Source organism: Mastomys coucha, unplaced genomic scaffold (genome assembly GCF_008632895.1).
Source record: "Mastomys coucha isolate ucsf_1 unplaced genomic scaffold, UCSF_Mcou_1 pScaffold16, whole genome shotgun sequence".
NCBI classification, from domain to species: Eukaryota; Metazoa; Chordata; class Mammalia; order Rodentia; family Muridae; genus Mastomys; species Mastomys coucha.
In genome coordinates, this window is record NW_022196898.1 from 35,735,350 (window position 1) to 35,762,918 (window position 27,569).

Below are 27,569 nucleotides of genomic sequence, written 5' to 3' on the forward strand. Positions count from 1 at the left end.
CTCAGAAATCTGCCTGCCTCTGCCTCCCAAGTGCTGGCATTAAAGGCGTGCGCCACCACTGCCTGGCTCTACCTTATTTCTTAAGACAGGATCCCTCACTAAACATAAGTTTATGCATTCAGCTAGGCTGGCAAGGGAGCTCCTGAAATCTGTCTCCCCACCTCTCCCCCTCCAGTGCTGGGGTTACAGACACAGGCCTATGCCTGGGTGCTGGGACCTGAACTCGGATCCCCATGCTTCCACAGCAGGCACTGTACTGGAGAATCACCTCCCCAGACCCAGTTATTTATTTTTTTTAAGACACAGAAACGACTCTGCATGACACTGTAATGGTGGGCAGTTGCCACATGAATTTGTCCAAATCACAGAAGACACAACTGTCAAGAGTGACTTGTGCATCATGAACTCTGAGTGACAATAATGTGCTGTCTGAAACAACTGTACTCTTCTCCATAAAAGTACTGGTGATCAGGGAGGCTGTGGGTGTTTATGCATATAGGGAGACACAGGAAACCTGAATCTTTGGCTCAGAATTGCTTTAAGCCTAAAACTGTTCTCATGGAGTCTCTAAAAACTCTCTTTTAAGGGGGCTCACATAAAGTAGAGATCATCGTGGGCAGTAAGCTAGAAAGCTTGCTGTAAGCGGAGACAGAATTTCACTCATTTTTTAAACCTCCATCCCACTCAAATATCCATACAGGTTGCCAATGCACAGCGAGCCATCACCATGGGCTTTCACTTGTATCCATCTGGCGCCAACTGAGAGTAGAGCTAACAGAAAAATAATTTCCTCACATGGCTGTTTCTGGAGCACAGGTTTCCTAAAAATCCACTTCCTAGCTAAGGATTTAACCCATGTCAATAACTACATGTCCACCCCGCCCCCCAAATAACTCGTCATAAGAAGATGCAGACTGATGGGAGTCATGCGAGTTTTCAACAGCCTTTGGAAAGTTCTAAGAATCGCTGATGAGACAGCCTTAATTTCCCTTACATGCACATTTCTCTGAAGTTCTGGAAAGGCTAATAACCGTGGTCCTGAAGGTGCTGTGTGACATTAGTTCTCTCCACTGCTGCAGCCATGGAAAAGTGTGGTAACCAGTCAGCACGTACGTACATGGCATTCCATCCCCCGCGACCCACTCAGACTTCCTTCCAGCAAGCTTCCCTTCCTCAGTTATAAGGTAGGCTTTCTGTTTGACTGCTCTGAATATTTTCTTATCCTCATAAACTATGTGTAAAGATTCACAACTAGAAACGTGTATGTGTGTGTGGAGGGGGTGTGTATGTGGAGGGTCTTTGACCACATGGCCACATGCACATGCAACAGAGGCCAGAAGAGGGTGTTGGGTGTTCACACTCCCGGTCCTTCAAAGCAGAGTTTTGTGTGTTCTTTGCTAGGTTGGAAGCCAGCAATCCCCTGTCTCCACCCCACACCAGAACTGGGATTACAAGCATCCACAGGACACCTGGATCTAAAGGCTGCTCTTCAACTGCACACCAAGCACTCTTAACCACTGAGCCACCTCTCCAGTCCTTAAAAGCAGAATTTTTAAGACTCAAATTAAAGATTGACTCATGTATGGTACCTACTTAACTACCTGTGTACTTACAACAATCTAATTAGCTATTTATACAGTTGGAGATTAAGTAGATTCAGAATCTTTACTCACAGCAGCACTTTCTAACCTACAGTTGACAGAAACAATATTATAATTACAATATTATAAAGTGACTAGCTCTGTCTGAAATCCCAGCTAACCCTTTAGTCTTGTTGTTGTTGCTAATTAAAGACAGGGCCTGGCTGCATTGCCCATGCTCATTTTAAACCTCCTCCCTGAACGGGTCTGCAGCAGAGCTGAGCCTCTGTCCAATCAGGCACCCCTACTTCAGATACTACAGATTGTAAGGAGGAGAAAGGAGGAGGACAAAGTAATCACTGTGAACCACGGCCACAGGAGCAGACCTTCCGGCCTCCTAAAGAAGGCGTTAAACACCCTCAACGGCCTCTTCCAAAGACCATTAGCTAGGATCTGGGTTTTCAAACCTCACAACCTTCACTGAGGAGTCTGTGGCTGACTCTATCCCAGTATGGATCTGGCTGAAAATTTTGCATACTGATAGGCTAGTCCTCAACTGATTTTTAAGCACTGCAAATTCAGATTTTAAAAAAAAAAAAAACCATTGAAGTATTTACTGGGTTTCACCATAGAACAGTAGATGGCCTGAAGACAAATGTGGTCATGAAATGTTATTATTCAGTAAGTTTCCTCTTCAGACCTCAGGGGACAAAGCTGAATTAATCACACCTGACTCCTGAGCCAGTCTCTCTACTTTTATGTAATCATTTCCCTGACATGACAAGCATCTATAAACCTGTCACCTGAAACAAAAGCTAGGAATAATTCAGCCAGAAAACCATATCCAAACACATTTATGTTCCAGTTCTAAGATACTACAGAGTCAACACAATTTAAAATAACGGCAATGGCAGGGATGACTTTGGTTTAAAAACCCAAGTGTCAACTGTCACATATTTAGAAACCCTGAGTGTGGAGTGCTGAATGAAAATAATTGTTTCCCAACTAAAAAGATACAGTGTGGGTTGCCTCCTTTCGTGTGCAGGAAATACTTCATTATCCTATTCTGGCACAGACCATCATAAAGTACTTTGAGTTAGAAAACTTTTAATGACGCCTAAGCCTTTAACCCAGGTATGAGCGAAGCATGAGGTTAGAAACTCCTTCCGTACCTTCACTGCTAACAAACTTTAGCCTTTTAGTCACGGAACATTTTCAGCATTCACAGCCCACTTGACCTCCTGGAGGTGCCTGACTCCCCGGGGCGGCTGAGCTTCAACTTCACAGACGGGCATTGGGCAATACTCATAGGTTAAATCGTTCTGTATCGAGCAGGGAGGCTGCAGTGGCCTGTGCACTGTAAAGCGCTGTTACACATGGCACAGATGTCCACAGGAGACCAGATACATTTATGGAGATGGAGCAAAGAAAACAGAAATGCAGCAGAAGACAGAAACAAAACCCAGCAGAGCAACAAAGCTGTACGGACCCTGGCTCACCTGGGGACTTGGCGGTAGAGTAGGCACTGGAGTGGCCAGCCCTCTTTACTGTACACACGAGTATGCACAGGGCAGGGGGAGACAGTAAGGATAGCGGTTATTCAGCAGGTCTAACAAGACAGTAACACAGCCTGCCCTAGAGGAGGTGGGGCGGGTGCTGCCACAAGAGCAGCAGAGAGAATGTCTGACCAAGTCTGATGTTAGAGACAGTTCATCTGGGACCACTCTCTGATGCCTCACATGTCAGAGCCTACCTCTGTTCTAAAGAAAGGAACGTTTAGTCACTCCGAGAGCAAGCAGGCTAGACAGGAATAAGAATACTGCCTGCAAAGACAAACTCTCTCTCTAGAATCATTTCCTTAACAATAAGTTAAATGAGTAAAATTATTTGTAATGACTATAAATTCAACTTATTGAGAAACAGTTTGAGTGTTTTCAATGTTACAAACATCAAAGCAGTGTAAATTTTGACAAATAGGTAAGATTTGGCTCTGAAGATTATAGAATTTAAGTAATCTTTTCTGAGAATACATGGTTGAGGAAGGCAAAGACTGTGGAATCTCTGAAGCAAATATATTTCTGTGTGGAACAGTGTGTGTGCTACACCAATAAGAAGTAATTTTAAGAAGATAAATATCCACAATTATGAAGCACAGAATTCAAAATGCGGTATACTGTGCTCAAAATGGGAAGAACTTTTATGTGCACATGAGTGGAGGACCAGACAGTGAGGTCTGCAAGAGAATGTGTCAAAACCAAGTGCAGGACTTCTTTGAGAGACCTCTGGAAGATGGGTCTAAGGGGTTTGACTTACAAATCTTATTGTCTATCACTGGTCTGGAACGTGGCTGCACACAAGCTGGCAAAGGTTGTTAAGTTCCAGACAATGTGAGAAAGCTAAGGAGACCATCCTCGGAGTCCCTGTCATTACCTGAGGCTGGTGACTTGCTGCGGCGGGAGAACCCGGGGCTTCTGGATCCAGAATACTTAGCAGCTGAGGCTCGAGAATAGGATGATTTCAGGACACGGCACTCTGTAAAGAACAAAAGTGCATTTGTAAGTCCAGCAGATCTTAGCAGTGACCAAACATACCACACGTGACTATAGCTGGCTGCTTGTTAACTAGTGTATGTGCGCACAGGCACATGTGCAACCACATGACTCCAGTAAGCAATTGGTCTTCCTCAGTCACTCTCCACCTAACAGAGGTAAGCTCTCTCACTGAAGTCAGGGAGCCGACTCTGCTAGGCTGCTGGGCCAATGAGGTCTATGAATCCTCTAGTGTTGACCTCCCAGTACTGGTGTTACAGACACATGAGCCACCATGCCTGGCATTTTGTGGGGGTGTTGGAGATCTGAACTCGGGCCCTCACACTTACACACTGAGCACCTTACCAAGGCACGCCCCAGCCCTGTTGGAATTATCTAACAATCTCCTTCCCATCCCCCCTTTTATTTTTTTCAGTGCTATAAATTGAACCCAGGACTTGGTGAGCTGCAGCCCCCGAGCTTCATAAATTCAGCATATGCAGCAACTATCCCGAACGTACATGTGCGGCTTACATCTTCTGTTAAAACACACATCTGTGACATGTCATTGTTTGGACTGAGTCACTGGGCACAGGACTCCACTGTCCTAAGGAAATGCACAGTTTCATTCAGATAAGCTGCAGTTTTTTTCATAGGCAGCACAGACCGTAAGTTATTGTCCTCCTCAAGTCCCTGCCTATCTTACTTCAAAAGGACATGAAACTCTGACTTATGATCTACTCGCTGTCTAGCTACCCATCTCGCCAAAGCATGGAAAAGCAAAATGGAGAAAAGTACCTTTAAACAATAATATTGGCCTTTCCATAATCCGCCAGATAAAACAGTATTTGGATAACCAGAACACATTACAGCTGCAATCACCACTTCACATTTGAGTAATTAAGATCCCAGGATTTGCAGTCAGGCGGGCTCGGGCTGAGTCACAGTCTCCACATTTGCTAACTAGAAGGAAGACCCTGCTTATGTTCCAGCCTCCGTATTTCTCCCTAACATATTAGCGTAAGAATAAAATGTGCTCCATAGGCTTGTTGTAAGGGATAAATTAGATGACATATTGTCTATCATTTACTTCAAAATACTTCAATTTATGCAAAAAGATTAAGATGTGAGTTAATTTTAATCTATATCCCAGGGGTGGTAAATTAACATGTGAAGTATTCTAATCAGGGGAGACACACCAGGGGAGCCTACTTAACATCTGAAAGGCTCTAATCAAACCTTATATAAATAGGGCAGCGCCACTTTCAGCTAACACATTAGTATTATGGATTGTGTTCCATTGTCTCAAAAGCTCAGACTGTAGACTGTTAAACATTTTAGAGACAATGTTCCTCTAATGAGCAGGATGTAACAAAACAAACTCCAATAAGCTGGAACTTCAGAAACACACCCGAGTTTAGCAATCAGGAGAGATTTGTCATCTGACTAAGATTAGTTTAGCACAGCGGGTCTCAATTTGTGGGTCATAACCCTTCTGAGGTCAAAAGACCTTTCCACATGGGTCGCTCAAGACCATGGGGGAGAACACAGGTGTTTACACTACAATTCACAACAGCAAAATTACAGTTAAAAAGTAGCAATGAAGATAAGAAGGTTGAGAACTACTGGTTTAGCAGGATCCTATGCATGTTGAATGTTTAAGACAAGGTTTCACTATGTAGCTTTAGCTGGCCTGGAACTCACTATGTAAACCATGCTGGCCTTAACTCACAGGTCTGCTTGCCTCTATCATCACACATGCTGGAATTAAAATCATCCAACACCACGCCAGATTCTCTTTCATTCCTTCCTCTTTTTTTCTTTCTCTTTATTGTTTTGGTGGGCTTTTAAACATATGTTATGTTTCCTTTGATTTTTGTTATTGTTTTAATTCGTGATCTTTAATGTGTGACATTCAAAGCTGGAGCTCTTAAGACAAGACAATTACAAGATGTTTATAAAAACCTATGCATTCTCATAAGTGTATTTGTGACAGAATCCAAAATGAGATTTTCTCTCACCGCACAACTTCACCATGTAAAGATGGTGCTACAAGCTGGGCGATGGTGGTGCACGCCTTTAATACCAGCACATGGGAGGCAGAGGCAGGCAGATTTCTGAGTTCGAAGCCAGGCTGGTCTACAGAGTGAGTTCCAGGATAGCCAGGGCTACACAGAGAAATGCTGTCTCGAAAAACCAAAAAAAAAAAAAAAAAGATGGTGCTACAAAACTAACAACAGCAAAAGCAGCAAGACACATAAGGGTCCCCCCGAGATATATGACATATTAATTCAGTTAATCTTCACAAAATCTTACTTTGAAGGTTAAATAACTAGAAATTGAGATGGGGGTAAAAATCAATAGGACTCATTTTTAAAAATCTATTAGAGGCCATCTTTATCAACAGCCACAAAAGCCAGATAATTCAACTACCTCAGATAAAGCATCAGCTGCTCTGCCTATACTCACCAAGCACTTACCGATGTCTTCTTGTCATTGCTACCTTTAGCACCACCGTGTGAATACAGTGACTAAGTCACTACCCTTTACTGATTAGAACTTTGTTGATTGTGGAGAGTTAGAAGGATGCAGAGACAGGGCCAGACTGTCTTGGGCTACTTTAGCCCCCTAATAACCACTTACTGCCAACCTGTGTGTGACTGTTAGGCAAATCTTTTTAACATACTTGAGCAGAACCGTAGTTTCAGCAATGCAAGATAAGAATTCACCAGATAGCATCTGAGGCCTCTAGCCCATGTTCTCCTGCTTTGCTGACACCTGTCTGCCTGATATCTCTACTGATATATTTTAAAACTGTCTTGGTTTGTGGCTTTCTTTGTTCAGCTCCTCTAGAAACTTCATGAAACTGTTGCCAAGGTAACTGGAGTTACCCGAATCTGTGTTCCTGGGCCACACTCGTTCATATTTGGCTCCAAAATAAAGTGTCTCTTGTTCTCTGTATGGAGCTTGGCTTTTTACACTACACCACTTTAAACACTAAAGCTTCAACTCAGAATTTATTTTCAGTGTCTTGACTTTCAAAATGTCTACTTATTAGCAAAATCATTCAGAAACTAAAAGCTAAAATTAATAAAGATGTAAAATAGAGTTGATGGGTAAAGGAATGTTTCAGTCGATCTTGGTGTTACAGGAATTGGGTAGGTCATCAGCACAGAGGACACAAAAGTACAGCTTTACAATTAAAGACTTCCTGGTGGTGTTACAGGTTGACAAAAGTCACTCCAGCAGAGTGACACAATATAGAGACCTTTAAGGAAATTAGCAGAGATGAAAACTGAAATGAGCAAGGACAAAGGGCTGATAGTAGGCAAGTACTTTGGAAACACATAGGAAAACAAAAAAATTACACATGGCAGTTTAATAATACAGAGGTGTCTATTATCAATTTTTCGGATGATTTATTTATTTGTTTGTTTGTGCTTTTTTCAAGACAGGGCTTTTCTGTGTAGCCCTACTGTCCTGGAATACACTGTGTAGATCAGGGTAGCTTCAAACTCAAAGATCTGTGTGCCTCTACTTCCCTGAGGTCTGGGATTAAAGGTGTGTACCCACCACTGTCCAGATGATTTATCATATTTTTAAAATATGTTTCTGTGTGTATCTGTGTGTGTGTGTGCCTGTGTTGTGTCTTTGTGGGTATGTGCATCTGAGTGCAGTGCCCACAGAGGCCAGACGAGGGCATCCTATCCACTAATACTGCAATTACAAACAGTTGTGAGCACTGCAATGAAGATCCTAGGAAACACACTTGGGCCCCTCAGCAAAAGCAGAGTGGGCTCTTAACTGCTGAGCCACTTCTTTGAGACCAGGCATTCTCTAATTTAAATAAGCATATGTACCTCGACATCTTGGTGATATATTTCTATTGTCCATCTCCATCTCTAAAAGGCATCTTCCCTCATTTATAAAAGAGTGAGATTATAGCTCTAATCTCTCTTTCCTTTGTAAAATATATCTACTTGAATTTCACTCACTTACAAATGAGGTTGATTTTCTATCAGCTAAAACAATAATTTCTACTAGAGTAGGTAAACAGAATTAAGACAATAGTATAGAGCCATTTTCCTAAAGCCAGTATCATTTGGAATAATTGAAATAATGGTTAAGAACTCCATTAATAGGTAAAAATAAAGAAATGAGCATTTTCATCCCACCCATGAGATAGTTATTTCTATAAATATATAAACAATATATGTTTTTTAAAGCATGTTTTAAAACAAAACAATGACATAAAAAGAAATCTCAGATAATTACCATGGACAGTTTATTAATTATCCTCTTCAATATGTTCTTAGTATGTTGACAAGGCTGACCTTGAACTCCTGGAGTCAAGTAACCCTTCTGCCTCAGCCTCCTGAGTAGCTACAGGTGAACACTGCTCATGCTTGGTCATCTTTCTCCAGTATTCTTAGGCTAACATGTTTGAGTCTCTAAATTCTGAGCTTTCTTTTCGAGAGCTACAAAGATGGTCAACGAAGTGCCTTACCGCTATGATCCAGGACAAAGTCATCTTGGGCATAACGATATTTTTCAGGTCCACATGCAATAAAAACATCATCGTCTCCAAAAAAGTCTTGCAGACAAGTAACCTGGGAAAAGAATCCAAGAAATTAGAAACATTAGAGTGCGATAAAAGTCAGCAAAATTAAACACATGTTCAAGCTTCACCCACAACACTGTAGAGGGGCAGAGGTCTGTTCACTGTGGTGTGTATCACCTTTATCAAGGTTGGGGAAGACTGGCTATGACACTGGCCAATGACACTAAGACTTCGAAGCTCTTCCTGGTCCTGTCCCTGGGGGGTTGTCTAAATTACATCTTCATTTTTTAAAAAGCTCCCCACTCCATACAAATCCATTTCAGATCCCAGAAAACCTGGTCCACAGCAGCAGAAGATCCATCTTCGGCCTACTGGTGACAACAGAGCCATTTCCAGCACTTCGACATGGACAAGCTGTGTTTCAATATGTTTTACAAGGAGTTGCATAAAAATTTCTCTCATGAAAAATGGCTTCATTTCTAAAGTAATAATGTACTTGTTTTTTTAAAAATCTGCTCTGCTTCTTGGAAGTTCTCTGCAATCTCAATAAGACCGTCTATCTCTATGGTCACAACTCAGCTTTATACTGGAATAAATAAGTCTGCACAAAAAAATACAGCGAACTAGATATAAGGAACGGCTTGGGTTATAGTAATTAAGTAATGAAAATGATATGCTTCTTTTCATGCAGTAGGCATGGGTTCTGTCCACGTCTTCCAATTATCAAGCAAGACCCACCTTCTGTAGTTAAGGTACACCTCATCAGATCAGTGTTTTAAAAGCACCTTTCACCTGCTAACCCTGCCTCTGCTCACCACCTCAGGTGGTGACGTCATTATCCACACACTCCTGGGAATCCAGTCGCCATGCTTGGTTCTGCTCCCACAGCAAGTCCTTCCCACTACTCACATGGCTGAGAAGTATGCCGGCCTCCATGTGGTTCACACGCACCTGGGGTCCACTGCTGCCCTGACGCTGGCTATCTGACCTCCAATCTCCCCACATCCCCTAGGTTCAGTCGCTGTTATCACAACACCAGGGCGAACACACCTTCATTAGAAACTAGTGTCACTTCACCTGTCCCTTCAACCTTGTCTCTGACACTTCCCCTGTCTACTTCTCAACCATGACTTGTGTTCCACCCGCATAGCAACTGTGGTTTGTTGTGGTTTTCCTTTATTAAAACTTGAGTCATAAACCGTTCTAGTTGGGTTTCTATTGCTCTGAGGAAACAGCTTGAGGAGAGAAGGGTATGCTTCATATTATAGATGAGGCCCACCATGAAGGGAAGTCAGGGCAGACACTGAAGCCAAACCACAGAGGAGTGCTGCTTACTGGATTGCGTTTTCTACAACCCAGGATTGCCAGCCAAGGGGCAGTACCACTCACAGTGGGTTAGGCCCTACCACACCAATCAATCAACAAAATGTCTCACATGTTTGCCTAAAGGTCAGTCTTCTAGAGGCATTTTCTCACATAAGGTCCCCTCCTATCAGATGACTCTAGCTTGTATTGTGTTGACATAAAACAACTAGCACTATGCAATCACCCATTCAAGTACATGATCGAGAACCATCTAATGCAGACAAGAAATTCTGAGCCCACTAGTTATTTCCTATGGCTTCTTCTCTTATTATCTGGTTCCCACACTCTATCTTATGTCTGTGGTTCTATGGAGCCCAGATTTTTTTTTTTTTAAAGATTTATTTATTATTACAAATAAGCCGTCTTCAGACAGCACCAGAAGAGGGCGTTACATTACGGATGGTTGTGAGCCACCATGTGGTTGCTGGGATTTGAACTCCAGACCTTTGGAAGAGCAGTTAGTGCTCTTAACCGTTGGGCCATCTCTCCAGCCCCAGATTTTTTTTAATGTTTTATTTTATTTTATATGTATGGTTGATTTGCCTACATACATGCCCTTGCATCACACACATGCATGGTATCCAGAAGCTAGAAAAAGCTGTCATATCCCCTGGAACTGAAGTTATAGATGATTGTAAGCTGCCCTGTGGGTGTGGGGATTGAACCTGGGTCTTCTGGAAGAGCAGCCAGGGCTTTTAACTGCGTACCCAACTCCCCAGCACTCTCCAGATACTTCATATACATTATATCATACAGTACAAGGCACTCTGTAATGGCCTTTCACTTAGCTTGGTTACAGTTCATCCAGGTTACAGCAAATGTTGAGTGCTTTATTACTTTCTATGGTAGTGTAACACTGGCTTGTACAAGTCACCCCCCACCCCGCCATAGACATTCATAACATTTCCACCTCAGGGTCAGCTTCATCACTACAGTTTTACACATAGGCCCTTTAGTGTGCATGCCTGTGTCTTTCTGTGTGCATGTACACGTATGTGTGTCCATGCATGTGTACATGTGTGTGTGCACATGTGCACCTATGCAGAGGCACACACATGTCCATGTATGTGTATGTGTGTGTGTGTGTGTTTGTGTGCATATGTGTGTGCATATGTCGATGTATGGGTGTGCATATGTGTGTGCATGTACACATGTGTATACATGTGTGCCCATGAACGTGTATTTGTGTGTGTACACGTGTCCATGTAGGGGTATGTATACAGACTGTGAGTGCCTGTAGAGGCCAGAAAAGGATATCTCATCGCATTGAACTGAGTTCCAAGGCATTTATAAGCCAACTGACATGGGTGCCGGGAACCAAACTCGGATTCTCTGCAAAAGCTGTAACCATTCTTAAGCACTTGGAGCCATCAGAGGCTTTTCTAGCCAACCTTTAGTGTCATGGTCTGCAAGTGAGCAAGGATATGTCCTATCCATTATCCCAGAGGGCTCAGTAGGGACCATGGCATTGGCAGATGCTTAACATGCTTTCTGATTAACTGAAGTACAGTATGGGACTATTGGAGCTGAGTACCAGATAAGAGCAGCTTCTCTGGATGAGCTTGATTTAAAATGTGTGGCTTTGTATAACTAGGAAAAAAAAAAACACAAAAAGACTAGATTACATAAGGACATGTACCAAATACGGTGAGCTGGAGACTACCGCCAGGGCAAGAGGTAAGAGTTATCTCCTCACAGGGGTCAGGAGGAAAAAGAAGAGTCACAGTGGACACAGGAAACGAGAGATGAAGAGAAGTCAAGGCTTTTGACTAGTGCAGCAGAAATGCTGTGGCTGCCATTAGCTCTGTCAGTGAAAAGTGCAAAATGAGCTTAGTGGCAGACAGGGTGTTCCAAAATTCAGATTTAGAGCATTAACTGTGGAATGATTGTCGAGCTGTCAAGTAGAGGTGCTGTCCATAAAGCTGAACACATACAAATCTCAACTTCAGGAGAGAAGCCGAGGCTGAACACTGGGTTCACCAGTATGGATGGTATTAGCAACTAAACCCTTGGACATGCACATAAGGAGGAGGTCAAAGCGGAGAGGTCAGCGACATGTTGGGCTCAGGGAGAAGCTGCAACACCAGGAAAGAAATCAAGATTTTTACAATGTGTTGGAAACCAAGTCAAGAAAGTGTTTCAAGGGCCTCAGTGTCAGTTCCTCATAGGACAAATGAGATAAAGACTAAAAACTGACAACTCAAGGAAGGGAGAGGGAGATGACTCCGGGGATAAAAGCGCTGGCTGCTCCTGGGAAGGAGAGACAACAACACTGCCTGAAGTGGGGGAGCAAGGCTAGGTCAGGGGTCAAGTAACCGCCTTTTCTCCAAGAAAAAGACCAGACACCTACTAGCATATTGCCGCAAAGACTCAGGAGTCAGGAAAGTTTGGCTATGGGAAAGAAAAAGAAAACTGTTTTTCTACAGAGCTGTTTGGCTTTGTGAGGTAGAATGAAGTCTGTCTGTCTTTCACAGTGAAGGTGTGAGGACAGGAGAGATGGTGGGCATCTCACGGTATGGTGCTAGTAGGTAGTTTTACTTCCTTCTTCTTCTTCTTCTTTTTCTTCTTCTTCTTCTTCTTCTTCTTCTTCTTCTTCTTTTTTTTTTACATTTGAGAGCAGGTTTTAAAGAGGAAAGCAGAGGTTTCCTAAAGGCTTTGGGTTTTCTCAGCCCAGGAGGAGCTGAGGCAAGTATGTGAGAGAGAAGCCTGAAATCTAGGCTCCTGGAGGGGGCATAGAATCTGCCTGCAGGGCAGCATGAAGGCACACCAGGGAACTGGGAGCTGTCGCAGGAGAAATTCTCATTTGTGAAACTAGAATGATGCTTTTCAGCCTGTAGGGCTTTTAGAAAAATCAAAACCTCTTTTTCCACCTTTTGTGGTAGAATTAGCATTTCAAGGGGTTACATCTACCTAGAAATGGAAGGGGGAAAAAAGGCTATGAACACTGAAGATAAAACAAACTAGACACAGGAACAAAACCTCTCCTGGACTATTTTCCTGCTGGACTTGACAAGGGCTTCAGATACCGAGAGAGCTGGTGGGAGCTGGTGGGAGCTGGAAGACAGGCTTCCTCCTGACTTACAGGCATCTAGGAGCTGTGCTACAGGACAGGTCAGTGGAGCCTGAGACGACCAGCAGTTCCTATCAATCCTAAAGAGGGGAAAGACAAAAGGAACTGCTTCCCCTACCACTGCTTTAGAGTGCAGGTCTCCATTTACAGTTCTCACAAAGCAGACATGGACTGCTGTGCCAGGGACTACCATTATTCTAAACTGTAAGCCTGAATGCACAGACATACAACAGAGGGGCAGAATGATGATACAGGTGAGGATGGATAAAAACCAGTATTCACCAAAGGTGAAAGGATTCCACTTTCTTCAGTACTATCTCCGCACAGGCATGAGCCCATGAGAGAATCAGATGAGCAGATTGTGATGGAAACTAAACACCTGAACAAGCCCATTGCTGCCCCATCCACCCACCCACCTACCCATTCCTCTGTGTGTGTGTGTGTGTGTGTGTGTGTGTGTGCACATACACACCCACGAGGACAATCTTGGCAAGATATTTAACTTCTATCAGGCTCCTGGGAATGAGGGAGCACAAGGAAGAACTAACTTAGTGAAACAGAATAGTTGGGACTGGGGAGACAGATGTTTAGTCGCTAAGAAACCTTGTTTTGCAAGGGGGAGGATCTGGGTATCCATGTAAATCAAACTGGGCACGGCCAAGCATACCTAGTAGACTCTGGTATTCAAGGACAGAGACAAACACCACTCACTGGCTAGCAAGCCAGCCTAGCCAGAAAGTGTGGTGGTTTGAGTGGGTTTCACCCCTAAGGATTTATGTTATTTGAATGGCTGGCCCCAAGGAGTGGCACTAATTGGAAATGTGGCCTTGTTGGAGGAAGTGTGTCATCATGGGTGGGCTTTGAGGTGTCTCAGGCTCTGCCCAGTGTGAAATCAGAGATTTGTCCTGGCTACCTGCAAAAGACAGTCTTCTCCTAGCTGCCTTCAGACCAAGATTGTAGAACTCTCAGCTCCTTCTCCGGCACCATGTCTGCCTGCATGCTGCCATGTTTCCTGCCATAATGGTAATGTAACTGCCACGGGAACTGTAAGCAAGCCCCAATTAAATGCTTGACAGCATAAGAGTTGCTGTGATCATGGTTCACAGCAATAAGACCCTAACTAAGACATTCAGTAAAAGAAACTACTTCAAAAATTAAGGCAGAGAGTGATAAAGAAAAGACATACAACATCTTCCAACCTCTGTATACACACACACACACACACACACAGAAAAAGTGTCATTTTGTACTCATACTTTCATATTTGATCACTCAAATACTGCTTTCATGGTTTACAACTTATTTCATATACTTGAATTCTGAATTTTTTTCTTTTAATTTTCATTTTAAAAAATTCTGAGATTAACACTAAGGTATGATACAAGTCACTAATCTATCTCAGGGGAGGGAAAAATCAGTATTGTAAGTAAAATTTGGTTTAACAAAAGTAGAAGAAAAAAATATATCCATTAGAAGATCTTAATTTGCTTCTAAATTCTTTAAGAAATTCATTCTCTAAGAAGCTCGTTGGTAATAGCAAATGTTATGTGGCCTGTGAAAAGAAACTGCAGAAATGGAGGTTTAATATTTATACTAAGGTGCAAAAGTAGAACAATCAGTAGAATTTAATAGAGACACATCCAACTGAGACATGTAGTATATGATAGGAACTTGCCCACGCTGTCCACACCACTGGGAGCATTTACATACTTACAATAGTCATTTTCTATCCTGCAGTAGACAGATTAATTAGGTCAAGGTGAACAGGGACCTCACTTCAGAGCAAGTTCCTAACAGTTTAACAGATCCCTCCTTTTTCCCTTCCCTACTTCATCTCTTTTAAAGGGAAGGCTTGAGGGTGTGACAGAAGTTCTGTTAGAGTATCCCAAGTGTGATAAACTTTTTATTAAAACAAAAATAGACACAGCGGCCTCATGAGGCTCTTACAGTCTGAAACCAAGGAGGGTGTATTGTGTCTCAAGTTCCCAGCTGCTATAATTTGGACCCTGAAAGCCTCCCAAAGTCTCACATGCTAAAGGCTTGTAGGATTGTTAGACTAGAATTATTAGGGCACTGCAGAACTATTAAGAGATGGAGCTTTTGCACGGGAAGTCAGTGGGTGGCAGGGGCATGCCCTCCAAGAGGACTGTGGGGTCCTCCCCCTTCCTTTTTCTATTCTCCAACAATGAAATGAGTAGTTTTGCTACCAAAAGCTTCTGCCACTGTGTGCTCCCTCACCAAGAGGGCCAACCATCTTGGGCTGAAATCTGTAAGACAATGGAAATTTTTCTCTTATAAACTGAGGCATTTTGTTACATTGATGCAAAGATGGCCAACACTCTGACCCACTGGCACTCTGGGAATCTCCTGCTTCTTTGCCTGCTCAGAGTGGAGAGGGGGCAGCTCTAAAGTTCCAAAGTCTAATAACTTACCTTCTAAAAAATGCTTATTTATATTTTAGGGGACTGCTACCAAAATAAAGCAACACTGGAGTTTAAGCAACATGTTTTTCTGTTCAAGTGTCAGCTTCATGTGTCTTCCAAGGGTCTTGAGGGGCCACCAAGCCTACCGCCCCTTCACTGAGGTACCTGTCTGGATCATTGTGGAGCTTGCCGTAGACTGAATGCCACACAATCAGGATCATTCCCTGGTGCGTCACCACAATTCCAGCACCTCACACTGCACCTGCCAGGGAGACTTTGCTCCACACGTTTCTGTGGAGTGAATCAGGACTGGAGTGTCTTGGATTCTATCCCCTCCTCCTACATCTCTCATAATCTTTCTGTAATTCCTCTCAACCCCATTAGCAGTCAGGTAAGCACCAGTTTATGATGTTTGTTTTCTACCCCAAGATACATCAGTCAAAGCCTGCAACTCCTTCTTTAAAGGGACTCAGCAAAGATCTACTCAACAAATTTTGGCCCTAGACATCTTAAAAAAACAAAACAACAACAACAAAAAACCTTCCTAGACTCTATCTTGCATCATAGAAGCTCTTTGAAGAATTAAACCTTTCATCAGTATCTCAGAGAGCTTTGAGATTCCATTACTCAAACTGTGGGATAGAGGAGACTAAAATATGCAATTATACCCTATACTTAATTTATCTGGAAGCTTGCAGTTTCCATAGATGAGGGTCTCCTGAGATATCAGAAGTGTATTTTACAGAAATATTCCACGGCCTGGGAGGAATGCAAAGAAAACACCTTCAGGTCTCAGCGAAAGACTGGTTTAAATTGGCGTAATAATAAGGGTGAACCTTTGCACTGTCAAATGCCTTACTGGTAGAACAAAGACATTTTATAGAAGAAATAATAGGATGGTGGGTACACATCAGGATTTTTATGGGTCTTCTTCCATTTTAACTGTGTATGTGGGTGGGAATCGGGGAGGCAGCTCTCAAAATCAAAAGCTTTCAATATCAGAGTCCTGCTATGTGGTTGTGTCTACTCAAGTACCTTACATTTTTTAAAATTTTACCTTATTTCTAAAAATGACTTGAAAAATCTCAAACAGGAAGCCCAATACACTTATACTGAAACTGAAATCCCCATGTGGCCTTTAAATATAACTGTATTGGCATCAATGTGCAGTCTTCTTCAAACATGTAATGAATGAACAAAATAATAAAGGAAAATTGCATTTAATTTTGATCCCCCAAGCAACAGTTTATTACATGACTCTTCTGTTTTATAAATATTTAGAAAAACAGCTTTTATACGTCAAGGAAACTCTAAGTAGGAGAGTTTTGACATAAGGGATAAGCCTGAGAGCCATTTTTAATTTACAGTGCTAGCAAAGGAAGCCACTTACACTAGATCGCCAACCTCAGTATTTAAGAACCAGAAAACCAGCAGATTGATTCATCAAAACATTATCTTACACAGAGACAGACAGACAGACAGACAGAGAGACAGACAGAGAGACAGAGAGAGACAGAGACAGAGAGAGAGAGACAGACAGACAGACAGAGACAGGGAAACAGAGAGAAACAGATTTGTTTTGTTTAAACCAATTCTACTAGAATAGCTTTTTTTTTTTAATGTACAGGAAAATGGGGGGTCGGGAGTGCTTCCCTAACATGTCTGAGACATGAATTCCATCTTCAACACTAGGGGGGAGGGGGGTTGGGTGGAGACAGGGGAGCCAAATATGAAATTTGAAATAAATAAGGAGTAAGTCATTTCATCCTCCAAAATTCAAGAAACACAAAGTCAATGAGCAGAAGCAGAGATTCTCCCCAACTCTTTATCCCCGACTGTTGAATACAATTAGCATACATTGCCTGCTTTGTTCTCAGTAAATGCTGGCTGCAGCTTTCCACACCAAGCTACTTAGAATAGCAATGTTTTTCAGTTTCCTGTAAATCCATTCAGCCAAGCACCCAGATCCTAAGGTTGCCATAGAAACAGAACCAAAGCTCAAAGACTGCAGCACTTACAGTAAAAGGCTTCTCAGTGGCACCTGCACACAGTCCCTACACCCCTGCATTTAATTCTTGTCTGTTAAAAGAAAAAAACCTGGATTTGAGCTTCATTTTCCTACTGCTCCCACCAATCGCAACTAATCAAAGGGTTCTACAACCAAACATTTGATTTCAGAAAAATGTTTCTTTCCATCAACAGACAGGTAAGACCTTAAACTTTTAAAGCTACCAAATGATACTTCCTAGGAGAGACAATGACCTTTTAAAAGAAGAAAATTTCCAAGATAATTCGACTGCTTCCTCTAAAACTCATCCCCATAGTATTATTAAAGTCTACAGAAAAAGCTGTCCAATGTACTCTAAGGCTTTCTAAGGAACAGCAGTCACAGCAAAATTCCAGAAGAAATCAGACAAGGAAGAGGGAAGTCAGCCTACTGAGCCAGCCCTCCTGTGTCTTACTGTGACTCCATCCTCTGTGTCTTGCTGTGACTCTAGGGACTAGGGAACCAAATATTTCTAAGCAGATGTAACAGCACATCGCATAAAGACTTTCTAGGACTCTAGTCTTTCCGAATAATAAACATAAAAAGAAACTATGTAACAAAAAGGGCAACCGAACCACAGCTCAAGGTGGTAATTTTCTAATTAAAACCGGTCTACTTGCAACAGATGAGGATTTGAAAAAGTACACACATTACACAATGAATCTCATTCTCACTAACTTTCTCTTAGCCACCAGGACAATCTTACCAAGGACTGACATGCCCATTTTATCTAAAAGGAGCTTAACAAGGCTCAAAAGGTTAAGCAAAATGTTCCAAGACACAGCCAGCCGAGAAGAACACACTTTTCACTGGACCACATACTGTTTCCCTAAAGAAAGTATTAACTGTGATTTACAACCTCCAAGAAAACATAAAAGAGCTTATGAAATAAGTCAGCAGCTTTTATACTTGTCTAAAATCCAAACAACTGGGCCACTTTTCTGTCTTTTATGAAATAAGTGAATGACAAGGACGTAATCTTATACCTAGGAATTTTTTTAAAGGATCAACTTCTAAGTAATGTTATAAGGTCATTACAAGTTCAGGCCAACTTCTTATGCTTTAGGGAATAGTGAATATGTTCTGAAATTGATATCTTCAAACAAATTGGCTAACTCTCTTGAAACAAATTATAAACACAAGTTTCAATCATATGGTTTTAAAATAGGACTCCACTTGTTGCCAGACGGAAATACTAAATGTACCAATATGTGTTAATGAATACTATGACCTCTACATATTTTAAGTACAGGCAGAACCTGCAGGATTTTTCAGGAATTGATTCTCTGCACATAGAAATCACATCATTTTACACTCTTGGTATCAGCCCGGCATCACCACACATGATCACACTCAAGAGAAATAAGAGCCTGAGAATCATTAATTAAGATGATATGGAGAAACCTGACCAATTAACCCTTAATCATTCTGGAAAATAAAAGTCCTCAACACAGCACAAACATTGTTACTATTCCAATTGCTCTGTGGAACTTAGGTTCTAAAACACTGTCTCTGAGTGGAGTCGCTGCACGTTTTACTTTTTTGTTCTCTTCTTTAAATAAAATTGTTGCTCTCCTTTCTTGAGTTATTGTTTGAACTTAACATTCTGGCATCAAGAAACAACTACAATAAAACCCATCCCAACTTAACGGGCCTGACAGGAGTGAAGATACTCTCTCATTTTAGTCACAAGATTTTTCATGCTCCAATGGACTGGCCCTCACTCATGCACATGTGGGCAACACTAACTGGGTTATAAAAACAAAACCAAATAATAAACAAACAAACAAACCCATGAAGTTGGGAGGGGAACATGTCGACAGGGACATGGGGGAAGTTGAAGGGAGGAAAATATGATTAGATTTCATTGTACATGTACAGAATTCTTAAGAATAAAGAAATTAGTCAGGAGTGGCGGTACAGAGGCAGAGGCAGGTCCATCCATCTCTGTGAGTTCTAGGCCAGCTTGGTCTGCAAAATGAGGACAGCCAGGGTTTTTATGCAGAGAAACTCTGTCTTGAAAAAACAAAAACAAAAAAATAAAAAGCCAAAATTATAAAAAACAAATTATTTTGTTTTGGCTTGGTTTTCTGCTTTTTTGAGACAAGGTTCTTCCATGAGGCCCTAACTCTCTCTCTCTGTAGAGCAGGCTGGCCTAAAACAGAGATCCATCTGCCTCTGCCCTCATCCCCCATCAAGTGCTGGGATTAAAGGCCTGTGCCACTGCTGTCTGGCTAAGAAATTAATTTTGTAAAAGCTTTGACCCTAAAGATTCCAGCAACAAACTTCCCTTTTGAGTGGCTCCTCTACCCACATTTGATTTGGTGTAGTTAATATCCTGCACACTTGTTAGGGAGGCATTTCAAGCTTCAGAATGGAAGTGGATCTTAAGAGTAAACTCAGGGCTAATAAGGTAGTAAACTGATTCCATGCTTAAAGGGGTCTGTCACAGAGCCTGACCATGTCAGATTCCTCTGACCCATATTCTAGAAGAGAACTACCAAAAACTATTGTTCATCCTACAAAGGCACACCATAACACACACAAACATTCATACATACATATATATATTCATACACACACAAATATGCTAACTTAAAAAAAAATGAGGGCTGGTGGCTTTGGGAAGAGAGAAAATAAGCTTTGGCATCCAAAATTCATATTGCCTAATGACAAACTTCCCTCTGTTTTCTTCTTTGTTTTTAGTTATTGTTCAATCAGAACAGGTTAGAGCTGAGCCCAAAGTAAGCAAAAAAAAAAAAAAAAAAAAAAAAAAAAAATACTGTGCTGTAGAAAATATAAGGTTTTGGTTTCTATAGCTACATTTATTTTCACAGAACAAAGTGTCAAATTTTTCATTTTCAAACCAGTATAAATCCTATAAGAAAAGCAATGAGAACAAAAAAATCTCCATGGCACAGCCTTAGTGGATGGAAGGCTCACTCTCAGAAGGAAAGGACCACCTACTCAGATCATTCATGGGAACACTTTAAAAAGGGAAACTGATGTGGCCAGGGCAAATACCACACTAAGTCTTTCTGTGTAGAAGGCACCTGCTCTTGGCATACAGAAAAGGCTTGCTGCCCCTACATACACACAACAGACATGTTATTACATCAAAACTGGAAGCGGGACAGCTTAAAAGTTACATTTCCTATTTACTAAGATTCTCTCCAAAATGCAAACAGAAACTGTGGTTTTTTTGTTTGTTTGTTTGTTTGTTTGTTTTTTTACTTACACACTCTAGACCTTCATTTATGTACAACTTCAAAATGAAGTTAGGAAATGTTTTTGGCTAACTTATATATTAATTTAGGATTAAAAGTACAATAAATAATGCCCCACCCCTCAAGGTAAGATTATTTTGTCATGTCTACTTTGGATCCCCCTTTAATATAAGGAAACAGAAAAGCAAAAATGTCTTCTGTCACTTTTCCTTGGCCCTCATCGCCTCCCCCCACTACACACGGCCTTCCTTCCTCCCTCCTTATCTCTCTTTCTTTCTTTCTTTCTTTCTTTTAAGATTTATTATTATAAATAAGTACACTGTAGCTGTTTTCAGACACTCCAGAAGAGGGCATCCGATCGCATTACAGATGCTTGTGGGGCACCATGTGGTTGCTGGGATTTGAACTCAGGAACTCAGGAAGAGCAGTCAATGCTCTTAACCAGTCAGCCATCTCTCCAGCCTGCACATCCTTTCTTTGCCACCCCAGGACAATGCTATTAAACATCTGCATTATGTTTGTAGACCTCCTAATACAAAGTGTATGTCCACAGACTTCCAAAAGTATTGTTCAGTACTTTAAAAATTTCCCCCTAAGCTATTCGGTGGCTGAATGCATCTCCCAGTAACTTGCAGGCTTAAAACTCTACGTTGATCTGAAACACAACCAGGTTTTAGTTTTTTGTGTTTCCTTTTCACATTTAGGTATGCTCCTAAAGTTTGTTTTTTCAAAGACTACCATTGTACAATCAAGTTGATTAATTTTAATTTAAAAGACCCATCCTGTATAGTCTCTTGATCCTTTCAAAGAAACCCCCATTTTCTCAGATTGTTTCCTTTAGTTTATATATTATATTTTAATGACCAAGTTCTAACATGCAAGCAAAGATTTAAGAAAAAAAAATCAATCCATTCTTTGCCCACAGAGTTCATGTCCAATTGCCAATTAGGAACATGTAGTAAACTTGTGACATTTAGATCTAGAGACATAGGCAAAATTATTATTCCAAAGAGCAAGGTTTCCTGAGAGGAAGGAGTTATTAACAACTCTGGGGAAATTTTAAATAACTGAAATCTAGAACTGTTCTTAAAAGAACTATATCTAATTTGGGGGAGGGGAGAGCAGCAAGGACTTAAGTAATTCTTTAAAATAGGTCTTTCCAAAAGACAAAGCAAAGGAAGAAAATGCAAAATCCTAAGAGATTCAGTCTGCACCATAATACAAGGCAGGGTCTGAAGGCACAGCAAACTTGTTTCATGAAGAATGCATAAAAGGAATCCCTCCCTAAAGAGTTCTGCTTGCTGGGAAGCACTGATGAATTGTGTGCATGCAGAATTTCTTATCTTTTGCTTGCATCCAGAGACATGATATTCTTTCAAAGAAACATCTACTTATTTTTTGCAAGTCTCCAGGGCTGTCAATTAAACTGGTACTGGGACCAGAAAGTAAGGGAAGTTGTCTGCAAGCATTTATCATCAAGTTATATGCCTTGCTGAGGAGCCAGCTGTCTTAAATAACCATCCCCTCCCTGGGGCCACAAGTCTGGGCAAGAATGCTACTCATGTCAGAAACTCGTGTCATAAGATTAGATTTGAATGGGGAAGCAAAGGAAATTTAGTCTCTTTTCTACAGCTGGGATTGATTATTCCCTTCCCAACAAGGAGGCTGTTATTTAGCTTGAAAAGAAGAGCCTTCCTTCCTTCTTGGATATTTTCCAATCAGTCTTGGCACCCGAATGACTCAGAACACCATCCCCAGCACAGCCCTACTGCTTCTCAAGCTCTCTCGAGGAAGACGCTTTGTTGTGTTATTTCTCCATCGCAATGAGAAGTTGTCCTTGAATTCTCATGTGATCAGGCCAGCTGGAATATCAAGGATAGAAGCTTGGACCGGTCAGCATGTTTTGGACAGGGTTAGCATGCAACATATGGAAACGTAGTCTGTCTTTCCTGCTATGGCATCTAGACTCAGGGCACATATACAATCTGAATGAGTGAGTGAACTACACGTATGCAGGGAGGAGACTCCTGGTTCACAGCTCATAGGATTAGGCTCAGGGGAAGCAGCTCTCACTCTAAAATGGAGTTGGCTTTGAAGAGCCAAGTGCTGAAGCAGAAAGCCAATGTGATGAATGAGATCAGAAAAGGGAGGTGTGGCAACATAGTTTTAAGTATCTGATCACTGACAGATTCCACATAAAACTCAATGTCATTTGACCAAAAACCTGCATCTACTTTTCATCACAGTCCATCTAAAGCAGTGATTTTCAGCCAGTTCCTCATGCTCTAGTGACGCCCCAATCATAAAATTATTTCATTTCTACTTCATAACTGTAATTTTGCTACTGTGATGAATCATAATATTAACATCTGATATGCAGGATAGCTGATATGTTGAGAGACTCACAGATTGAGGATCGCTGATCTAAAGCAACTGAAAGAAAACAGTCTGGCCTAAATGAAACTCCAGTGTCAGGAGTCCTATAGAGAAGAAGTAAATACCAAGGGAGTAGGGAAAGGTCAGATATACACAGGGCGAGAAAGGCTTCCTCAGTGAGGAGCCTTTCTTCCACCTCACTAAAATATGAACATGTCAAAATAAGGTTACAGAAACCATTTCCATATTGAGCGTAACAAATTACTTAAACACACACAGAATACAACTACACAAAATCCTTACATGATTAAATTTTAAGTCTAAAGATGAAATCTTCAAAATCATTGAAGCCTGGAATATTACCTGTTAGGTTTTATCCATCTCCATCTCCAACAGGTGGTGATAAGCCCCCATAGAAGACTAAGCATAAGCCCATCATGGTTTAGTGATGGGCGGCACAGTTCTCGGTCCCCATTTCTCATGTGTACCATCCTAGAGTCCCAACTTGACACCAGGGAAATCCTAGATTCATCTCCCTCCAGCCATGGAGAACAACCAACTTAGACAACACGAAATTGATCCTACCTTTGCTTTGGAAACAACTACTGCTTTTTGCTCAGCAGAACACAATTTTACACCACATCCCAGTTCCTGGATAGCACCAGGAAAGTCAAGTGTTTTCTTAGATAATGGCCGTTGTTTGGATCAAACCTTCCTGTTATATATCAGCAGAAGAATCTGATATATAAAATTTGTAATGTAGTTTTCTAATGTGTCATCCTACTCAAGACATTTTCTCCTGGTTTACTGACAAAAGTAGGGTTCTGGCATGATTCTCTACCCCTTCTAATGTCTCCTCCAACTACAAAGCATAGACAGAAAACCATAAGAATCAATCCCCAATGCAGCCCTGTGTTCTGAAAGCCACAACTAGCTTGTGTGTGTCACAGCAGGCACCAACATTAAGAATTCGATGGAGCTATGGTATACAAAGACAAGCACTGTCTCTGGAGTCTTCAAACTTGGGGGGCTACTTTGAGTATACTGAGATCCATCCAATCTGCTCTGTGGGAAAAGGCTGGCCCTGGTAGCCCATTCTAGTCCTCCTAACCTAAGACAATCAGGACGTTTCACAACTAATCATAAGGGGAAGCAAAATGCAGAACAAAGATTTCCTGCAGCATGCTAGGAATGCACCCATGGAAGTAATTGTCTGAAGCCTGTTCAGGAAGAACTTTCATCGCAATGGTGGCTGCTATTCTCAATGCTCTAGTTGTAGATTCTACTGTTAGCAAGTCATTCTTTTTTTCTTTTTTAAGATTTATTTATTTTATGTATATGAGTACATTGTAGCTGTACAGATGATTGTGAGCCATCATGTGGTTGCTGGGAATTGAACTCAGGACCTCTTGCTTGCTCCTGGCCCACTCACTCTGGCCCAAAGATTTATTTATTGTTATATGTAAGTACACTGTAGCTGTCTTCAGACACTCCAGAAGAGGGTGTTAGATCCCATTACAGATGGTTGTGAGCCACCATGTGGTTGCTGGGACTTAAACTCAGGACCTTCAGAAGAGCAGTCAGTGCCATCTCTCCAGCCCCCATCATTCTTTGATTTAGATGGATAGATGGATGGATGGATGGATGGATGGATGGACGGACAGACAGACGGACAGGCAAATTCTTGTTGCCATCAGTATAGCAGGATTAATAATCATGGAATATTTACACCTTCACCCCTTTGTAAGAGTTTGGCAATCCTTCCCTCTTAAATCATGAGAATCATTGTAGGATAAACAATCTGAATATTACTCCCATCCCTGCCATGACGCCTCCCTACTGTTCCTATTGTTAGGGTTGGCTTGGCTCTCATTTCCTCTCCACCTCATCCAGCAGCAGCACCCCTATTAAAATTCATGGTGTCTGTTCCCCTCAGTGCAAGTGTCTGATTGTAGCTGTCAGCCTCCCAGCCGGAGGATTTTCACACTGCCTGGGAGGACAATGCAGGGCACTCACAGATGAGAAGTAGGTCAGACTGAATTTTTCTATTTTACTTCTATTGCCAAAAACAGGGACTTCCTTCTGGGTAGGATCAGCACTTCAAAAGGGGAGAAGAGACTGTGTTTCTGTCCCTCGAGAAGGAAGCTGCATGGCTTAGCCACACGGTAGGTCTCAGGCCTCCAGTAACCTTAACTGCATCACTTTTGACACTCTGGCAGAGCGAGTTTTCTTGTGCTTCCTGTTATCATGCTCCACAGACACTGGGACACAGGTAAGCTGGACCAGACCACAACAAACAAGAGCCGAAGACAGGGAGGGCACTGTACTCAGAAAGGATTCTTACGGTACAAAAGTACACAGTTGGAATGTTGAATGTGTTGCTCTTCATCCTATGCTACCACTGCAGAATGAAGGGCCAGAGAGTGGAAACCAAGTCTGTCATACTATGAAGTCCTGATCTACTTCCCTACGCCCATTCTTCCCTCCTCCTCATTCCTACAATAAAGTATTGAAGTATGTAAGAAACATACGCCTTGGACACTGCGAAATTTGTCTTACCAGGCAAAAGTGAGAAGAAACAAGGTATCGGTATTAGTTACTTTTTACAGAGCTGTGACCAAAATAATGCAAGAAAAACTTAAAGGGGGACAGATTTATTTGGCTCACGTGCTCATTGGGCTCAGAGCCTAGGACAGCCCAGCCCAGTGTGCTTGAAAAGGACATCACAGTAGCAGGAGAACACATGGCAGAAGAGACCATTCGGTTCATGGCCGGCAGAAAGTAGCTTAAGAAAAGGAAGACAGGAAGGAGACACTCCTCCAACTAGGCCTTACCTCTAACACTACCTCACACTGTCACCATATCATGAATCCATCAAGGGATGCATTGGTCCAGAGCCCTCAGGACTCAAATCACTTTCCCAAAGCCAGTGAGCTGGCAACTCAGTCTCCAGTACGTAAGTTCATATTTAAGCTATAACACTCTACACCTGCCTGCCAAAGGCTCAGGACCACATCATAATCTAAAGGGCATCTAGCCCATCTACAAGTCCCCACAGTCTTAACAGTTCTAACGCTGTTCATAAGTTAAAGTCCAAAGTCTCCTCTGGGACTCAGAATCAACAATAAGATCCTACAAAAATCAAAACCGAGTTATAGACTTCCAGAATACGGTGACAGGGTAAACGTTCCCATTGCAATAAGGCAGTAATGGGGTGGGGATATAGGCTTGACCACTAAAACCAAAGTGAGCCTGAAACCCACAGGGGTCGGTATTAAATCCTGTAACTCCATGTCCAGCACTGTGGCATGTGGTAGCATGATACAAACTTGGCATTTACAACTTGCATGACCTATCTCCTGGGCTGGTTCCATTTGCTGCCTGGGGCTTTCCTCAATAGACAGTTTATATCCCTGGCATCTCCAACTTCCCAAGGTCTCTACTTTACAACTTTCAACCCTACAGCTTTGCACAGCACTCTTAGGGCTGCCTGTAAGAGTTGTGACCTTGACATACACTGCCTGGCTTCAGGTTTCCTTTGAAATCTTGAGGAAGCACCCATGACTCTAATACCTCTCCCATTTCTCATGCCTACAAAAACAGCATCATATGACCAATTCCAATGTCTGATTCATCGGTGTCTAGAACCCTTGACCCAAAGCTAAAGACACTTCTGAGTCTACGGATGGCTGAACCTAGGGGTACACTTCTCTGGGTGGCCATGTGTAAGCAATGCCATGTTGACTTCTCTAAGAGTCTTTCAAATCAGTTAAAAGCCTTCAACCTTGGTTCTGTGATAGGCAATATCCAGATAATTCCTTAAATGCCCTCAAAGCATCATTCTATTATCCTGATACAAAGTCCTTGGCTTCTGTGTGTGCACAAGCAGCTGTGTGTTCATGTTGTGTAGATGCTTATACATGTGTGCACATGTGTGTGGAGGCCAGATATCCATTAGAGTTTCTGAGACAAGATCTCACTTGAGGCTGAAATCATCAGCAGATCAGCAGAATCTTCCTACTTCTTTTCAGACTATTATTTATTAAGTCAAGCCAGATCTTCAAAATAAAAATTAACTGATAAAAGACTATGCTGAACACCTACCAGCTTACAGAAGCAACAACTGGAAAGAATAAATACAAATGAACTTGAGGGGCCAAACCTACTCCATTTTGGGACCAGCTTCCATCTTAAAGAAAAAAAAAGCCTCAAAATTTGACCTGCAGCAGAACCCAAGCTGCACCCAAATACCAGGAGTTACTCCCTAGCTACTCCCTAGCAATAGTTAGTCAAAGGTGAGTCTGATTGTTTCAGATGTACTTTCAGGCCATTTGTGATTGTTCATGGTTTCACCTGTTGGCTTACAATAGATGCTCAGTTAGATACTTGCCA

The 27,569-nt window shown here is 41.9% G+C and overlaps 1 protein-coding gene and 1 long non-coding RNA gene across 11 annotated transcripts in view; one reads left to right on the plus strand and one right to left on the minus strand.

Moving 5' to 3' along the window:
* Positions 1-4,837, plus strand: part of LOC116093078 — an 8,583-nt gene extending 3,746 nt beyond the window's left edge. Inside the window, exons 2-3 of one of the 2 annotated variants that reach the window (XR_004119621.1) lie at positions 1,013-1,184; positions 4,545-4,837. This is a non-coding gene — a long non-coding RNA (uncharacterized LOC116093078). Of the gene's footprint in view, positions 1-1,012; positions 1,185-1,401; positions 1,593-4,544 lie in introns of those variants that run through there. The other variant, XR_004119620.1, reaches the window with a different exon arrangement.
* Positions 1-27,569, minus strand: part of Dclk2 (doublecortin like kinase 2) — a 138,842-nt gene that overhangs the window by 41,728 nt on the left and 69,545 nt on the right. For 5 of the 9 annotated variants that reach the window (XR_004119618.1, XM_031374252.1, XM_031374256.1 and 2 more), the window contains exons 3-5: positions 8,616-8,718; positions 4,011-4,112; positions 3,080-3,127 (exon numbers count right to left, since the gene is read on the minus strand). Coding sequence is in view for 7 of the 9 variants with exons in the window: in XM_031374252.1 (XP_031230112.1) it covers positions 3,080-3,127; positions 4,011-4,112; positions 8,616-8,718 (253 nt within the window). In the remaining 2 variants the exon portion in view is untranslated. The remainder of the gene's footprint in view (positions 1-3,079; positions 3,128-4,010; positions 4,113-8,615; positions 8,719-27,569) is intronic. The other 4 variants (XR_004119619.1, XM_031374254.1, XM_031374253.1 and 1 more) reach the window with 1 other exon arrangement.